Source organism: Mus caroli, unplaced genomic scaffold, assembly GCF_978045245.1.
Source record: "Mus caroli unplaced genomic scaffold, Mus_caroli_1 scaffold_14, whole genome shotgun sequence".
Taxonomy (NCBI): domain Eukaryota; kingdom Metazoa; phylum Chordata; class Mammalia; order Rodentia; family Muridae; genus Mus; species Mus caroli.
Genome location: NW_028227269.1, coordinates 64,939,009 through 64,958,811, shown reverse-complemented (window position 1 = coordinate 64,958,811; position 19,803 = coordinate 64,939,009). Strand labels below are relative to the sequence as shown.

The following is a 19,803-nucleotide window of genomic DNA, read 5'->3' as shown; positions in this document are numbered from 1 at the left end:
TAAATTTAATCAATAGATGTTGGCTCTGTTTAAATTATTCTGGGAAACTTCTCTAATCTTTAAGCTATCATCTTGGGACTCCGAATTAATTTAAAATTCGTAGATGAACATTCCAGAATGTAAAGAGCTAGCCTTGCTTCTAGCCCTTCAGCTACATTTCAGCTGTTTTATTAGAGTCACTGGCTTTGTTCAGGGTTTCAAAGGCTCTTTGTTCAAAGATATGTTCTGATTTTGTTTTCATTTTCATAGAGGTACAATCTTAACTATGTTATAACAGCTTTAATCTAGGTTGAAAGTTGTGAGCTATATGTAGTCCTTCCTTTTTCTTAATCTGTTTTTCCCCTTTCTTTTCATTTTTATTATTCCTGAGTAAGGGCATTCTACCTAACTGTCACAGAAGTCTGTTCTGAATGAGTAATGTGTAGTACTTTCCCCCTTAAAAATATCATTGAAGATACTTTGCAAACCTTCCTTTCATATGCTAGCATGTTTCCCAGACTCTGCTTGCACAAATTCTTCACATCCCTCCAGTCAGCAATCTGTTGCTCTGAGAAACAGAGAAAGAAAAACACATGACCTGCCAGGAAGAGTGAAGCTATGGGCCTGCTCAGAGCTGTCTTTATTTGAGGCTTGTCATAATTTCTCGTTTTGTTAAATAATCAAGTAACTACTGCTGAGAGAAATATAAGTGGGGGGTATGAAAGGAATTATTTTCAGGACATTCAAATTTAAGTTCACAGTAAGTCATCACACAAGTTAAATCATTTTCTTTTGGGGATTGGAGAAAGGCTCAGGAATTAAGATGTGTCAGTCATCCCAACATCTCCCTCATCTAGTCCTTATAAGTGGAGTCTATAAGAGTGCTGTTAGAGATTCACTGTCCAGACGGAATAACAAAGAAATGGCAGCATGATTTCATTTCGTACTTTCTTTTCTTTTCTTTTCTTTTCTTTTCTTTTCTTTTCTTTTCTTTTCTTTTTTTTTTTTATATTTTATTTACTTTACATTTCAAATGTTATCCCCTTTCCTGTTTACTCCCCCTCCCCCCCGAAACTCCCTATCCCATCCCCCATCCTCCTGCTTCTATGAGGGTGTTTACCCACCCACCCACTTCCCACCCACCCACCCACTTTTGCCTCCCAGCCCTGACATTCCCCTACACTGGGGAATCAATCCTTCACTGGACCAAGGACCTGTTCTCACATTGGTGACCAACAAGGCCATCCTCTGCTGCATATACGGCTGGAGCCATGGGTCCCTCCATGTGTACTCTTTGGTTGATGGGTAGGACCCTGGGAGCTCTGGTTGGTTGATATTGTTATTCTGCCTATGGGGTTGAAAACCGGTTCAGCTCCTTCAGTCCTTTCTCTAACTCTTCCACTGGGATCCCGTGATCAGTTCAATTGTTGGCTGTGAGCATCTACCTCTGTATTTGTCAGGCTCTGGAAGAGCCTCTCAGGAGAAGCTATATCTGGCTCCTGTCAGCGAGGACTTCTTGGCATCCACAATAGTGTCTGCGTTTGGTAACTGTGTATGAGATGGATCCTCATGTGAGGCAGTGTCTGAATGGCCTTTCCTTCAGTCTCTGGTCCACACTTTGTCTCCATATTTGCTCCCGTGGGTATTTTGTTACACCTTCTAAGACTGACCGAAGCACTCACACTTTGGTCTTTAAGTCTCTTACAGGCTTTTTGTCTAAGATGTTTAAAGTATCTAATTTTCTTCCTTTGAAAATTAGGAAGCATTTAACATGTTTATTTTCCTCCTTAGACCTTTCTAGCAATAGCTAATTATCCTGCGTGGTAAAAATTAAATAAACAAATAAAACTACAGTTTTTAATAAAAATAGCCACACTGTGAGGACTTTGGGGGCATCAGCTAGCTCTAAGTTATGCAAAAGGAACATATCTATTAGGAAAGAGAAAATGGACTTTTAAATTGACATGGAAACTAATTTTAATACTTGAGTTCCTCAGTACACAGGAGGGATAAATTGGGGATGTCGTCTATATTTATGGTCTGGATCCCTTGTTCCCAGTTGCTTGGTGGTTTTTTCCTTAGTAAGTGGGTGTAATCGTGCATTCATGTGTATGTGAAAACAATGCTTTCAGCTTTCCATCTGTGTATTTTGCACAGCCTGCTGATATGCAATACATAGTATTCAAGTGCTTATGCTTTCAATTATGGAAATGTATACTTTCATCATAGCTCTAAATTAAAGGGTTGGAACCAAAGGTATTGCGTTTTTTTAAATATACATGTGAAATTATATACTTTGTAGTTTATAACATTTTCAACATAGCCACTCTAGCTGAAACACTTGAACAGAATATTCATCGTTTCAACAGAATGCCTATAGTCTCTCCCTCTGCATGTGCTGCTACATACCAGGGTGTTCTCGAGCTTACATGTGCAGAAAATTGTATCTTGTTTCTATTATTCTCTCCTGATAATAGTAAAATATTTGCTTTTATACACTTATCTAAAGGTTGATTTATCTACCTTGTGAAATAGATTTACTTTTGCCTTAAGCTTAGACATATAAAACTTAAAATCTAAAGACAGTAGAAGAATTGTTATTTACATTAAGTTATTTTGAAGAAACTGTGGGCCCCAGAGATATTTTAGGGATACCTATGACTTTATTATTATACATTATTTACTTATGCTTACACCATTTTTTTTATGTTTCTAATGTTTGAGTATCAATGTCACTGAGTATGGGAATACACCTGTTAAAAATTGTAACATTTTTTAATGTCATGTGAACTTTGACCAGTTTACATATCCAACAGGACTACATGCTTGCAAGACAGATTTCTATAGATCTGTGCTTCTGCATGTCATTTGTGGACAGACACACTTTGTCATTTTATTATGTCCATTTTAAAGTTCATATACACAGCAAACTCCCTTAGAGAAAATTTCCCTTTCTGAAGTAGAGGGAAGATTTGATGTCCAATGAAATAAAGATATAAATATGTTGGGCAAGTTTGGTTGCTGTCAGTTATACGATGTAAGGATTTTAAAATTCAGGGTCCCTCAGATGCACCAAGGCATTGTGCCATCAACTTGGTGATTTCTTATCCCCATGTGATGTGGAACTAAAAGAAATCAAGGCTATCAGATAACTTATCACAGATGCCTACTGCATCATAAATCCTCTACAGACTGAACATGGTCCAGGCTCCTGTGTAAATCTACAACACCTTTACGGCCTCATTTGTTAGTGAGGTGACCTCACGCTCACTTTTCTTCCTTGCACATAGGTTCTGACATTCTTAAAGTTTCCTACTCTTTCATAGTGGCACCAAACTTTAATACTGCTAAATTTTTAATGTTTTATTCTACCTGATTATGTGAAATAATATGGATTTAATTTCTATTTCATTGATTCATTGTGAAGACTTAGCTTTCCCTAATTAATTAGTTATTGGAGTTTCTTCATCTGTGAAATAGCTATTATCTGAGTCATTTTGCTACTCAACTCTGTTTCTTGTTTACTTATAGGCATTTTTAATATATTCAGGTTATCTCTGTGTGGAACAGTTATTAAAAGTTCAGGCTTACACATCCCTTTCAAATGGGGGATGATAATGACAGCAAACTTTTAAAATGTATTATTTTGTTAATTCTTTTTAGAGTTTTGATCACATTCTCTGCTACTGCTCCCACTATGTGCCAAAAAAAAAAATCACTCCTACACCCAACGCCTCCCAATGTCGTACCACTTTAAAAAATAATCAACAGAGTCCAGTTGATGTTGGCTATATATTAATGGGTGTGGTGTTGACCTACCAGGGACTACAACTTTAAACAACATCAGACTCTCTTCCCATTGCTGGGTTGTCCTAAGCTCCTCAGTCATTGGGGGTGGAGGACTGTAAACATATTGGCCATTCATATTGGAATGTAGACTGTGATCCTGTGGACTATCAGGCAGGCAGCCACAGAGCTGCTCTGAATTCATGAGTTCGGAGGCTTGGTCATTTCCAGAATACACTGTTTACCTTAAGTGATGCCCAATCTATGGCATTTACAATCTTTTGCCCCGTTTTCAATAGTCTCAGAATCTTGAGAAGGGGCAGGACATAAAGATATCCTAGATGTGGCTGAATGCTCCTTTGATACTCATTCTCTACACTTTGATGTGTTATGACTTTGTTTTAATCATAGTCACATTTATTATCTCCTATATTTTCTTTTTTCTATTCCCTATGTATTTATTTAGTAAATTAAAATGTAACATTTTTCTTCTCTCCTTTCCTATCTCCCAGTCTTCTCTATACCTATACTCTTGATCTCTCTCTGACTCATGACCTTACATGTGTGTGCATAATACATATTTATATGTTTGTAATTATATAAATACAATCTGATCTGTATGTACGATGACTGTATGCATTTCTTTTTCTTTTTTTCTATTTTTAAGGAATATTTTTCATTTAAATTAATTTATTTATTATACTCTATATTCCATTCCCATTCCCCCTACCCAGATCCACCCTCTGACTGCTCCACAAGTCACACCTCCTCTCCATTCACTCTCTGTCTCCATGTGGATGCCCGAAACCCTCACCCCACCTCTAAACTCCCTGGGGCCTCCAGTCTCTTGAAGGTTAGGTACATCATCTCTGAATTAACACAGACCCAGAAGTCCTCTACTGTATGTGTGTTGGGGGCCTCATATCATCTAGTGTATTCTGTCTGGTGGTCCAGTGTTTGAGAGATCTTGGGGGTCCAGATTAATTGAGACTGCTGGTCTTCCTACAGGATTGCCCTTCTCATCTTCTTTCAGCCTTCCCTAATTCAACAACAGGGGTCAGCTGCTTCTGTCCATTCAGAAGCAGCTGCTTGTTGGGTCTTTTGGAGGGTAGTCATGATAGACTCCTTTTTGTGAGTGCTCTATAGCCTCAATAATAGTGTCAGGCCTAGGGACCTCCCCTTGAGCTGGATCCCACTTTGAGCCTGTCACTGGACCTTCTTTTCCTAAGGCACCTCTCAATTTCCATCCCTGTAATATTTTCAGACAGGAACTATTATGGGTCAGAGATATGTTTGTGGGATGGCAACCTCATCCTTCACTTGATGCCTGTCTTCCTGCTGGAGGTGGGCTCTATAAGTTCCCTCTCCCTACTATCAGGCATTTCATCTTCCTCCATTTGATTCCTGAGAGTCTCTTACCTCCCAGGCCTCTGGTGCATTCTGGAGGTCCCCAACTCCACCTCTTATTTCCTGATGTTGCCTGTTTCCATTCTTTCTGCTGACCCCCAGGGCTTCAATTCTTTTCCCTAACCCAATAACAGATCAGGTTCTACTCTCTCACCTACTCTCCCACACCATCCATTTTCCCTCCTAGGTCCCTTCTTTCCTTCTTACTTGTGATTGCTTTCTTCTCTCTCCCAAGTGGGACTGAGGCATCCTCACTTGGGCACTTCAGCTTGCTGACCTTTTGAGATCTGTGGACTATATCTTGGGTATCCTGTACTTGTTTTGTTTTGTGTTTCTTTTTTTAATATCCACTTATTAGTGAGTACATACCATGCATGTCATTTTAGGTCTGAGTTGCCTCACTCAGGATGATATTTTCTAGTTCCATCCATTTGCCTGCAGAACTCAGCATATCCTTGTTCTTAATAGCTGACTAGTACTCCATTATGTAAATGAACCACATTTTCTGTATCCATTCTTCTGTCGTGGAACATCTAGGTTGTTTACAGCTTCTACAAATAAAGCCACTATGAACATAGTGGAAAACATGTTCCTGTGGCATGGTCGGGCATCTATTGGATATATTCCCAAGAATAGCATAGTTGGGTCTTCAGGTAGATCTATTTCCAATTTTCTGAGGAACTTTCAGATGGATGTCCAGAACAGGTTGTACCAGTTTGCAATCCCATCAGCAATGGAGAGGTGTTCCTTTCTCCACATCCTCTCCAACATGTGTTGTCACCTGAGGTTTTGATCTTAGTCATTCTGATCGGTGTAAGGTAGAATCTCAGGGAAGTTTTGATTTTGCATTTCTCTGATCACTAAGGACTTTGAACGTTGCTTTAGGTGCTTCTCAGCCATTTGAGATACTTCAGTTGTGAATTCTCAGTTTAGTTCTATACCCCATATTTTGAGTGATTAACTTCTTGAGGTCTTTATATATTTTGGATAGTAGCCCTCTATTAGATGTGGGGTTAGTGAAGATTTTTTTCCCAATCTGTAGGTTGCTGATTTCTATTATTGACTATGTCCTTTGCTTTCTATTTTTATGAGGTCCTGTTTATCAATTCTTGATCTTAGAGCACGAGCCATTGGAGTTCTGTTTAGGACATTTCCTCCTGTGCTAATGAGTTTAAGGCTCTTTCCCACTTTCTCTTCTATTAGATTCAGTGTATCTGGTAAACACAGGTAAACAGGTGAAGGAATTGAATAAAGTAACCTAAAAGTGGGAGGAGAAACAATAAAGAGAACAGAAATGGAGGCAAACCTGGAAATGGAAAACCTAGGAAAAAGGTCTGGAATTACAGATGTGAGTATTCCCAACAGAATACAAGAAATAGAGGAGAGAATCTCAGGTGTAGAAGATGTGGTAGAAGAGATTGACACAACTGTCAAAGAAAATTCAAAACATAAAAAACTCCTAACCTAAAGCATCCAGGAAATTCAGGACACAATAAAAAGACCAAATCTAAGAGTAATCGGAATAGAGGAGAATGAAGATTCCCAGCTCAAAGAACATGAAATGTCTTCAACAAAATCATAGAAGAAAACTTCCCCAACCTAAAGAAAAAAAAATGGCTATAAAGGTACAAGACGCCTATGAAACACCAACTAAATGGGATCAGAAAAGAAAATCTTCTAGTCACATAATTATCAAAACACTAAATGCACAGAACATTGAAAGAATATTAAAAGACGCAAGGAGAAAATGTCAAGTAATATACAAAGGTAGACCTATCAGAATTACACCAGACTTCTCACCAGAGACTATGAAAGTCAGAAGAGCCTGGTCAGAGGTCATGCAGACTCTAAGAGAACACAAATGCCAGCCCAGGCTACTATAGCCAACAAAACTCCCAATCAACATAGATGGAGAAACCAAAATATTCCAGGACAAAACCAAATTCAAACAGTATCTATCTACCAATCCAGCTTTATAGGGGATCCTGGAAGGAAAACTACAACACAAGGAAGATACCTGCACCAAAGAAATGACAGAATATTAAACATCTCACAACAAACTCAAAAGCAGAGACCTACAAGCATATAATGCCACCAACCAAAGCAAACATATCAGGAACCAACAGTCATCTCTCTTTAATATCTCTCAGTATTAAAGGCCTCAACTCACCTATAAAAAGTCATAAGCTAACAGACTGGATACCCAAACAACATCCAGAATTTTGCTACATACAAGAAACACACATCAATAACAAAGACAGAAACTATCTCAGAGTAAAAGGATGCATAAAGGTCTTCCAAGCAAATGGTCCCAGGAAACAAGCAAAAGTTGCCATCCAATAAAAAAGACTTTCAACCCAAAGTTATCGAGTGCGATAAAGAAGGACACTTCATATTCATCAAGGGGAAATCCACCAAGAGAAAAATCTCAATTCTGAACATCTATGCCCCAAATGCAATAGCACCCAAATTCATAAAGGAAAATTTACTGAAACTCATAACACACGTTGAACCCCACACAATAATAGTGGGAGATTTCAACACCCTACTCTCACCATTGAAACGGAAACTAAACAGAGACACAGTGTAACCAAGAGAGGTTACGAACCAAATGGATTTAACAGATAACTACAGAACATTTCATCCTAAAACAAAAGAATACACCTTCTTCTCGGCACCTCATGGTACCTTCTCCAAAATCGACAATATAATTGGTGAAAAAACAACCCTCAACAGATATAAGAAGATTGAAATAATCCCATGCATCTTATCATATCACCATGGCCTAAGGCTGGTCTTCAATAACAGCAAAAACTACAGAAAGCCCACATACACATGGAAACTGAGCAATTCTCTACTCAGTGACAACTTGGTCAGGGAAGAAATAAAAAAAGAAATTAAAGACTCCCTGGAATTTGTTCAGTTTCTCCATCTAAAGAGAAAAGAACATATTCTACTTCCTCCAGCAGATTACCTAATACTGAACAATTCTTGACTGTCAGGTGCCAAACCAAATTTAAAGTGGCTTCACAGAAATTATTGAATTTGTTTCATGTATGAGTAGTTTTCCTTTATTATTGTTATAGTCACTGAAATGAATTACTTGAAGAGACTGGTTTTGTTTTGTTTAATTTTGTTTTGCTGTTTTTGTTGTTGTTATTGTTGTTTGGGGATAATTACTTTTTATCTCAGAAAAGTCTTTATTAGATCATCTCATTTAGTTTATTAGTAATTTCTGTAACTGTTCTCTAAAATTGTCTGAGCAAGGCTGAAGTATGTACGTCAGAGATAGAGTGTAAAAGTAACTTTTATTCACCTGATATAATTGTCGTCTCAGAGGATTACTGCTGAATAAGCTCACCCTTTCTAGTTCTTTCTGGACTCTGGCTTGCTGGATCAAATCAGCTGTCAAATCAAATCAAATCTGGCCTAAACTCCTCTTCAATCTGGCTCATTCCAATTGCTTCTCTCAGCAGCTTCTGAATGAATTGATCTGCTTGGCCTCAAACTAACTCTAGCAACCTGTTCTAATCTTTTGACTCCTTGTTCTCCTGCTTGTTCTATTTTTACTTGTCAACTGTCTCTGTAAAATTGCCTTCTCCCTCCCCCCTCCTCTCTCTCTCTCTCTCTCTCTCTCTCTCTCTCTCTCTCTCTCACACACACACACACACACACACACGCACACTGTGCTGCTCTCTTAAGTCATGTATCTTTCCTGTCTGTTCTTTTGAAAGTTGAGCATATTTTGACTCATTGTGTCAAATCTTTCTCCAATTCATCACTTTATCTATCCTTCAATTAGATGTCACTTTCAAACTTCCTTCCACAAACTAACCTTATCCTCATTGTTTGGAATTGAAGGTGTGTAGTAAGGACATATCTGTTTTCAATGATCATACTATATTCCAGGATATGTTTATATTCCGTCCAGATAATATCTCTGGATATGATCCCATTCCAGAGCAGCCATGTTGCTGGATTAAAATTTCTCTACATAGAGTACTTGCAATCAAGTGTGAAGGCCTGAGTTCAGTTCTTGGTTCTCCTCCCCCCAAATAATCATAAAATTAACGGAGCATTGTGTGTTTAGTATAGGATTCTATGTGACACTTGGTCCTTTTTGATTTGCTATAGTAGGGTTTTAATCCCTTTTGCTAAACTGAACAACTTATTTCAAGTCACTGCATGTCCATCCTGAGTTTCATCTGATTTACTACCACACATCGTTCTTATGCACCTGCCCTCTGATGACTTAGAAATGGATTCCTCCCATTGACACACTGAGTCACTATTTATCCCTTTGTTATTTTAATTTTTTAATGGCATATATGAATTTTAGGAATAACTTTAGGGTGAGTTTAATTTCAGTCTTCATTTTATTTCTGCTTTGATTGGACTTTAAACAGCTAAGATTATAGTCATGCCTGTCTTAAAACTGTAATACCTATAATTTATTCTGGAAACTATTTGGTACACATGCTTGTTGATATGGTAAAAATGTTACCACTGTTCAAGAATCTAATACACCATCAGTAAATTATGTAAGATGTAGTTATATACACCCTTTTAAAAATATCAAATGATGGTATTTGTTTGGTGCTCTAACTTTCAATGTAAAATGATCCATTAAAACCAACAGAATCTATTTAACTAACCTCCAATAATTTTGCAGTTATCAAGAAACATCTGCAAGATGTAAGACATTATAAAATATATGTATATAATATTGCATGTTTAATAAACTCCTAAAATGAAGTTCTATAAGCTTATAAATTGCTTTTCATTTTCTTTGAACAAACTGGGCACCTTTCAATTAGATGCTAGAAATATTATTATACAATTGTTTTGATTTCAGGCTGGACAGCAACGCTGGTGGGAACAGGAGATTAAAATAAATGGAAATATTCAGAAAGGAGAACTGATTACATATAACTTGACAGAACTTATTAAACCAGAGGCCTATGAAGTCCGATTGACTCCTCTCACTAAATTTGGTGAAGGAGATTCAACAATTCGTGTAATTAAATATACAGGTAATCAGGGTTATTTTTTTCATTTTATTTGTGCATTAAATTATGTATAATCATGGCCCCTATCACAATTGTAGTTATATTCTGATTCTGTCGGAAGCGTACGTTTATTAAGCAGAAAAGATAGTTAAGGATATAGTTTTTGTATTTGGATTCAATGCAAACAACTGCACATGACAATTCTTTGAATTGGGCTGGGTGTTTTAGTGTAAGTGTGGACAGGCTTAATGTGCATGCTTGTGGGGTTTGCTTTCCTAGGAAGCTGCAAGTTTACATGGTGGTTTGTGACGCTCCAGGGAAATGATTTTTTTTTAAGGGAGAGTAATAATATGCATTACTGACCATTGTAATTCTGTGAAGACACAATAAGGCTGTTATACCCAGAGCAGTGTTTGCTCTCAGTGCTAAATGCTGATCCATACACACATTCTCTTTTACATTAAAGAAGTATTTTTTTTTTTTTTACTTGTTAGTGAAACTTCAAATCTATATTTCCCCCTTGAGTGGAAATCAGCTGGCGTTTTTATTGAAGACATAATTGATTTCTAAAACAAAGATGTGTTTTGAGTGTGTGCACAAAAAGTACTAATTGTGTCACATCACTTAAAATATGGTAACTCTTTGTTCTGATATTCCTGTGTGTGTGCATACGTGTGTGTGTGCATACGTGTGTGTGTGTGTGTGTGTGTGTACATGTGTAGTGTGTGTGTTTTAACTTAATTAAACCAAATAGTATGAATATATTATTTATTTCTAACACATGATATGATTTGAGAACTTCATAATTTTTATGTTATATTACTTTCTGTAAAAGTGAACATAGCAGAAAACATAAGTGTAATCTCTTAGTTTTTCTTATTTATAATGGTTTATATAATTTATATTCTCATTTCATCTAGATTATAGATTGTTCTACCAACAGCTTCTGTTTGATTTCTGGGTTTGTTTAGCACTGGTTAAGATATAAAAGGTTAGCATAGCATTCCTTGGAAAATAAACGAGTCCCCGATGTTTTTTTAACATTGATCTTTGTGGTACTTGGAAGTTCTTAATATAAATTCAAAGTAAATTGCACTGTGTCCCATAGAACTAAATGGATTGCAAATATAATTTTTACTGCCATCATTAGGTTCAGAAGAAACTGCAGGTCTCTGAATAGACTAATTAAACTTTTATTTTCAAATGCACTTAGATCTTGCTAATATATCTATATTTGCTTTTTTTTCCAGCACCTGTAAATCCTCATTTGAGTAAGTATATCATTTTTACCTGAAAATTATTTTATATTATATAGTAAAGAAAAATGGATTATCTATATATATGCAAAAGATTAGGTAAAATCTGTTTTACTTGGTATAAAACAGTGATTTTTAAAACAGTAGAAATGGCATTTTATATTAACTTTAAAGTTGAGAGAATATGATAGAAAAACAAATATTTTAATACTGATAACTGATGTTCATACATTTAACTAAATGAGAAAATATGGGCCCATGTCCTCAAATTGTTTAACATTCTTTTTGTCATAAAGACAAAGGCTCCTTATCAAAACCAATTATAAAATAATTACTATTGTTAGTGAATGTATATATGTAATTGTGTATATGGCATATGCAGTGGAGTAAAAGTGTAACACTTTGCATCTTTACTGGACATCAGAGAAGAATTTTCAAGTCAGTTCTTTACTGCTGCCATGAAGTCCTGGGTTTTAATTCAGCTCACCATGCAGTTGAAGTATGCAATTTTATCCAAAGAGTCATCTTTCCATCCCTTGATTATTTATTAAGTTTGTATTTGAGTTTTTCCTCAGAGATAGTATTATTTTACTTTAGCACTGTACTCATTAAAGACAAGGTGTCACTATGTATTCTAGAGTAGACTAGAGTGCACTAGAGTGCAAACTTACTATCATCTCTGTCTTCTTCATCTAAGTACAGGAATTTCAAACATGCACCAGCAGACCTGGGCACAAATAACTATGTTTATGTAATTTTAAGTTCTAATATATTTGATCTGGTTTTGCTTCTGAATTCTGATTGTTTGTTTTTCATTAAATTTTATAAATACATGATGAAGAACAGCGTGCATATACCTGAAAATTAGTCCCACATGTAAAAAATACCTCATATTCATTACATAGTAGAAGGAACTCAAGAGAAGAAGGATTCATGCTTTCTCATGGTATATAAAGATGCTATCAATCATAGAATGCAGGCATGGCTATGGGATCTGAAGTCAGGAAAGAGAGATGAATGAATGCTTTTGCCTATCTAGCTCGCTCTCCTCTTTCCCTTTCATTCAGTCGCCGATTCCACCCATGAGGTTGTACCACCCACATTCAGGATGGATTTGATTTTTTCTTTTCTTTCTTTCTTTCTTTCTTTTTTTTTTTTTTTTTTTTTTTTTTTTTTTTTTTTGCTTTTTTGAAACAGGGTTTCTCTGTGTAGCCCTGGCTGTCTTGGAACTCACTCTGTAGACCAGGCTGGCCTCGAACTCAGAAATTCGCCTGTCTCTGCCTCCCAAGTGCTGGGATTAAAGGTGTGTGCCACCACGCCCAGCAGGATGGGGTTTTTTTTTTCTCAGTTAAACCTCCAATAAAAAAAAAGATGGACCATCTAGAGACTGCCATATCCAGGGATCCATCCCAAAATTAGCCTCCAAACGATGACACCATTGCATACACTAGCAAGCGTTTGCTGAAAGGACCCAGATATAGCTGTTTCTTGTGAGACTAGGCCAGGGCCTAGCAAACACATAAGTGGATGCTAACAGTCAGCTATTGGATGGATCACAGGGCCCCCAATGGAGGAGCTAGAGAAAGTACCCAAGGAGCTAAAGAGATCTGCAACCCTGTAGGTGCAACAACATTATGAACTAACCAGTACCCCACAGCTCTTGACTCTAGCTGCATATGTATCAAAAGATGGCCTAGTCAGCCATCACTGGAAAGAGAGGCCCATTGGTCTTGCAAACTTTATATGCCCCAGTACAGGGGAATGCCAGGGTCAAAAATTGGGAATGAGTGGGTAGGGAAGTTGGGGGGGGGTGGGTATGGGGGACTTTTGGGATAGCATTGGAAATGTAATTGAGGAAAATACATAATAAAAAATATTTAAAAAAAAACCTCCAATAAAAATAGGTAAATAAATAAATAAGGAATATAACAAGGGATGTATCTCCTAAGTGATTACAAGTCTAGTCCTGTATGTAGTCAATGAAAATTAGCTATCACACATCTCTGTCTCTGGCAAACCAGAGAAGAAGATTTACTATGAAATCTAATCTCAATATCAGTCCTTGAGAATACTTTATACTTAATGTGAGGTTAGATTTTTTGCATGTTCCAAGGAACTGCAAAAGAGTATAGGCTGATGCAAGAAGGTCATAGAGTTCCAGACTTTGTATTCCTAATTTGCTAAATTTTATTTTAACCATATCACAATAGATCTGAAGGAGGGGCAAGGGAGGTTGCAGAGTAGAATGTTGAGGTTATAGCATGTTGATTATTTAAAATTCGTTATCTTATGTATATTTGCCATAGTTCCATTTCTATTATTATGAAGAAACACCATGACCAAGGCAACTGATAAAAGAAAACAATTGGAGTTTCACTGTCCTAGAGGGTAGTTGAGTCCATGAATATTATGACAGGCAGGCATGGTGGCAGGCAGGTATAGTATGGCACTGGAGCTGTAGATAAGAGTTTAAATCTGATCCATAACAATCTTGAGGAGGCATGGCATTCTACGTGGAATGACATGGGCATTTGAAACCTCAAAACCAACTGCACTGGCACACATCCTCCGAAAAGATGCCAGTCCTTCCCAATCAACTCCACCAGCTGAGGTCTGAACATTAAGATATAGCAAGATTTGGGGCCATTCTCCTTCAAATCATAACAGTCTTTAAGATATATATATATATATATATACACACATACATACATACACATATATATATATCTTAAATTATATATAACTTCTGATTAATATATACGTATATATGTTAATATATATACGTATATATTAATCAGAAAGCTATCAAAAGTTGAAGATGTAGTCAATGTCTATTCTGTGTTTGAGAAAGTCTTAGACTTCCTTTTTTCATATTTGTAAGATATCCAATATCACATTGACTTTTGCTAAGTTTATGTAGCTCAGTGTGCATATCTTTCAAATATTCTTTATCTCAATAAACTTTATCTGAATAACCATATATATATATATATATATGAAAATCATACATATATATGATCTAATTTAATGTGATAGAATAATCTTAAAATTATTTTATGTTGTAAATACTCATTTTACTTAATTTTCTAAGAGCAGTTCCCACCAGGTCTTTTTGTTATATTTATTTTATGTATATTGATGTTTGGCCTGTGTGTATATCTGTGTTCTTTGTGTGTGAAGTGTCCTCAGAAGACAGTTTTAGACACCTAGGGACTGGAGTTTCAGATTGTTGTGAGTCACCATTGAACTTGGTGCTGGGAATTGAACTTGGGTACTATGGGCGACCAGCCAATTCTCTTAACCACTGATCCATCTCTTCAACCCACTCTAATTAAACAGCATATAAGCATAACATTTTGTGAAAGTTCTGAAATACACATTAAACAACTGAAACAATTCAAATGTTTTCTCACATCTCAAGGATGAATACTCTAAAATGAACACAAACACACATTTACATGAATAAAAATCAAGGTTTTAAAAAATAGTTTATGTAGAATATTGCCTTTCTCAACCATATCCATCTAAATAGAACATAAATATAAACACACAATGCAACTATTTAATCTGACAGACAAAAGAAACCATAACAAAAATGTATTCCTTAAAGGTAAAGAAGGATTCACTTAGCTCAGTCATGTGATCACAACCAAATGCCCCTCCTGAGGGTCTTAAGGGATGCTCTCCTTTGCAAAGGCACTGCAGACTCCACTGGGAGAGTCTGTAGATGTGTTTTTCTTTGTGAACTTCAGAAAAGCCAGAGTCTATTTGTACTTTATTTTTAATAAGCAAAGCTGACTGAACGAAAGTTTTCTTATCTGTGAGACTCAGTGAAGATTACTGAGATTTTTGCAGAGTCCTTCTTTTGCTGAGTGGAAAAATGTGTGTACTGTAAATATTTTTACTTGTGTTTCTGATGGAATTTACCAACTCATCTATGTAAACACTTTTGAAGCAGGATATATCCCAGTAAGAAAATCTTGTATTGTAGAAATTACAACCACCCACGTTTAATGGCAATTTTAAAAGTCTCTCTTTGAACTCATATCGTTTCTGAATTCAGCGTAAAGCAGGCATTGAAATCCCTAGTCCTTCCTCAGGGTCTTCATAAACTTACTTTACAAAATGCACTTCAAGTGGATTTCACACATCTGACAAACCCACATTCAAGTCAAGCATGAATAGTGCCTGCTTTAAAAGCTATTTGCCCTAATACCCCTTGCCCTAAGCAAAGTTATACATTGCAGATAGGTACACAGAAGAGAGAGAATTTTTAGAGGACAGGAAATAAAGAATTACATACTCAACATGAACGGATTTGAAATGCTATCAGGTGAACTCAAAAGTTCATTTTCTTTCTTTTTATTTCTAAACACAAGGTCTTATGTATGCAAAAGTCTGTCTTGGAATTCACTGTGTGCTTTGAAGTCATGATGCCAGCAACTTCTGAGATACTGAAGTTATGGGCTTGCACCACCTCTCCTGTTTTAGAAAGTTTATTTCCTAATTGACACTTTGGCCTCAACTGTTCCAATGCATTTTTAAAAGTTAGAAAAAAAATTCCCCATTCATAAGTCAACGTGAATTATTTTTACTTAATCAGAATTAAATCTGGTTGTTTCTAAACAAGAGATATGGGCCTTAATTGTGTCATAAGATACTGGCTTATTGTAAAGTGAGATGTTACTCTAAAACCAGGACAACAGGGGACACGAAAAAGCAAGGCAGAAAGGGGATAATGGATGCACAGAGAGTGATATGATCAGAGGACATTGTATGTACATGCATAAATGATGGAATGTAACCATTTGCTTTGTAAAATTAAAATATGCCAATAAAACCATTACTATTTTTTCATCAAAATCATAATGATTTTATGTTTAGTGATGACTGTGCTATTAAGGCTCTGATGTCATTACTATTATTCCACTGTGATATTTGAAATTTTTCTAATAAGACATTGCATTTCTAATAAGACTATTTAATTAATACTTATCACTTTAATTAAAATGTGTCAACAGGGGAATTTCACTGTGGATTTGAAGATGGTAATATTTGTTTGTTCACCCAAGATGATACGGATAACTTTGACTGGACAAAGCAAAGCACTGCAACAAGGAACACAAAATACACCCCTAACACGGGTCCCAGTGCAGATCGGAGTGGTTCCAAAGAAGGTAGGAAGGTTCCCCAGACTGTGCGTACAGCGCCTGGAGAGCTGGAAATGTTCTCAACCTGAAGTACAAGTGGGCAGTGAGCTATGTACATGAGAATCTCAGAATAAAACCTATCTTACACATACTATCAGCAATTCAGATATTTGCACTCATTAATGTTTTCTCACACCTCAGTGATAAACACAGTTGAGAGATCAGGCTGGTTTTATTTACTTTTGTGTTATTTCAACTCTAAATTTTTTATTTCTCTCAGTTATTTTTTTCTATCTTTATTTTTTTTTCTGTTAAAATTGTGATTGTGTGTAGCCATGCAACCGGTTTTTATTTCGAATCAAGCTCTGAAACGTCACAATAACATTTCATGTTCCCTCATAAGTATGTGTTTCAACACTTGCTTCCCCTGCTTTCAGGTTTTTATATGTACATTGAGACATCGCGACCCAGACTAGAAGGCGAAAAGGCTCGACTTCTCAGCCCTGTATTCAGCATAGCTCCCAAAAATCCATATGGACCTACAAATAGTGCATATTGTTTCAGTTTCTTCTATCACATGTACGGGCAACATATAGGTAAGGTAACAGACGTTCAATTGTCTTTTTTTATCAATCATAATAAAAGTTTCACACAGAGCATGAAGATACCTTTACTCACAGAATACTATAATTGAGTTTTATTAAATTACTTGCCTACAAATTGCAGGGAAAGACAGATTTTCTCCCATTATCCAATTCCAAAGCTCAAACAAGAGTTTGGAGACTCTGAGCATAATCTCTCCTGTGCATCCAGAGTTAGTGGACCATCAGTAGAGTATACACTGTATGTTGTCTTCTGTGACCCTGGCATGCCATAATTTAGGTTGTCTTTCCTAAAAACTTATGACTGAATAATGACAATGCACATTAATGATTATGAAAAAGAATATTGTCCCATTAACAAGCACTTTTAGCACTTTCTACATACTAGTAACAGTGTTGTGATTATTTTTATATGGATACATTGTATTAAATGGAATTTAAGAATATCCTGGGCCTTGAAGGGAATACAAAACAAAAAGCTTCTACCTTTGGATATTTTGTACAGTAGTAATGAAAACTTACCATGAATCATCTCTCAACTGTGCTAAGAAGAGTACCATGTAGCAACAGGTGAACTTCACATTACTCAAAGGGAGCAAATATTATCCAAGTTTCCAGGTTTTTTAATGCAATGGTGAAGTCCAGAAAACTGAACACCAAATTTATATATATATATTAAATGTGTGTGTGTATATATATATATATATATATACATATATATATATGTATATATATATATAATTAGCCATTAGACAGTACAGTTAGTACAAAAGACTGATCTGCATATGTTGGAAGTATTTTTCTTGAAATGTAATGAACCTATAGTTATTATTCAAAAATATTAAGATTATAACTGCAGTCTAGCTATTATTATATTAAATTGTGAACCTGTGTTTAAAATAATTACTGTGGATTTCATATGTTATGGTTTGTATATGGTTGGGCCAGGGAGTGTCACTGTTAGAAGGTGTGGCCCTGTTGGAGTACGTGTGGCTTTGTTGGATTCGGTGTGTCACTGACTGTGGGCTTTAAGACATTTATCCTAGCTACCTGGAAGCCAGTATTCTGCTAGCAGTCTTCAGATGAAGATGCAGAACTCTCAGCTCTTCCTGCACCATTCTTGCCTGGATATTGCCATGTTCTACCTTGGTGTAAACCAGCCTCAAATATAAGAGTTGCCCTGGCCATGGTGTCTTTTCACAGCAGTAAAACCCTAAGACAATATACTAGACTGTAGATACACATTTACAACCTCCCTAACAACTATGACAGAGTCCTGAGTAGTGAAGCTTGCCTAGCCCCACAGGGTTTGGTCAAGGAATTAAATATATATATATACAGGTTGGAAGTGCAGCGGTGCATCTAAAGAAAGGAAATCCTTCATTTTAATAGTCAGTAGTTAGGTAGAATTAACACACTGTTCAAAAGTATAAAGTTAGAGTGACTCTACTGTCTTGATATATATTAATAAAAATAATGTAAATATGCACAGACTTCCAAAATTAATCACATAGTATATATACCAACTATCATATTGTTTAAGCTACTAGCCTCACTGTAAAAGTGAACACCATGGCCTGATGCTTACAGTGAAGAAACCTGAACCTCACAATGTTGGTAGGGACGGATCTGTTACATTATGCCCTCACTCTCATGTCTGAAGTGCACCAGTGTGTTTTTTACAGTGGAGCAGCAAGTGACAAGCCAGGATCGATAGCCAATCAACTGAGAAGTGCCCCAATCTGAAACACTGCAGACACAAGAGAAACCATGTGGAAGCATACTCTTCCCAGAAATCACTTTGAATAGCTGTGCTTGGTTCCCTCCTATGCAAGATGGGAGCAATAATTTCTCTTTTAGAAAGCCCTGGTTTGGATTTATAAGATCATAATCATCTCCTGCTCTCAGGTAACAGACAGCAATCTCATGTCCATTCAATATTCAAATAGCCCTGGAAGAGGGCATTTTGTGGTTATTTCTTTTAATTTGCACAATGATCACTAAGCCTCATTTAGATAATTATCCTGTTTCTCAGACAAAGACACTGAAATACAAAGAGTTTTGATTGTCATGCCCAGCACACAGCTTATAAAGAGCAAAGTCATAATTCAACCTGGGAAGCTGGACTCAGTCATGGCTCTGCAGGGGGACTTACTGGAGGGTCATGAAAATCAGGCTAAGTATGTGAGAGTCACTTGGTATTCACAGTTATCACAGACTCTACAGGTGGAAAGCATGGGATTTTGAGCCCTGGAAATACATATGATAGGGATGAATATTACCTTTGTGGTACAGAACAGAGACAGGAAACTGCTGTGAGGGCTCTGGCATCAGTGTACATGGTCTCCTTCTGCATTAACTATGAGAGGAACATCTCATGTCAGAATTCTCACTCCCTTCATTTAGTGTCAGAAGAAACTATTAATAATGGTTTTTTAAAAAAGAAAAGAAAAAAAGGTAATTTTAATTAGCTCAGATATATTTTTTCTTTTCAGTTGATCATGTCTATTTACCTCACTATCCTTTTTAATATTTCTTTCAAACTTCCTCTACCCTTTCCCAATTTACTAGAAAAATAAAATACATAATTCTAAGATATATATATTATATAATA

General features: G+C 36.3%; 1 protein-coding gene across 2 annotated transcripts in view; it reads left to right on the top strand.

The window, feature by feature from the left end:
* Mdga2 (MAM domain containing glycosylphosphatidylinositol anchor 2) overlaps positions 1–19,803 on the top strand; it is a 766,587-nt gene that overhangs the window by 712,945 nt on the left and 33,839 nt on the right. For both annotated transcript variants that reach the window (XR_015045223.1, XM_021179084.3), the window contains exons 11-14: positions 10,028–10,205; positions 11,432–11,452; positions 16,459–16,614; positions 17,025–17,183. Coding sequence is in view for 1 of the 2 variants with exons in the window: in XM_021179084.3 (XP_021034743.1) it covers positions 10,028–10,205; positions 11,432–11,452; positions 16,459–16,614; positions 17,025–17,183 (514 nt within the window). In the remaining variant the exon portion in view is untranslated. The remainder of the gene's footprint in view (positions 1–10,027; positions 10,206–11,431; positions 11,453–16,458; positions 16,615–17,024; positions 17,184–19,803) is intronic.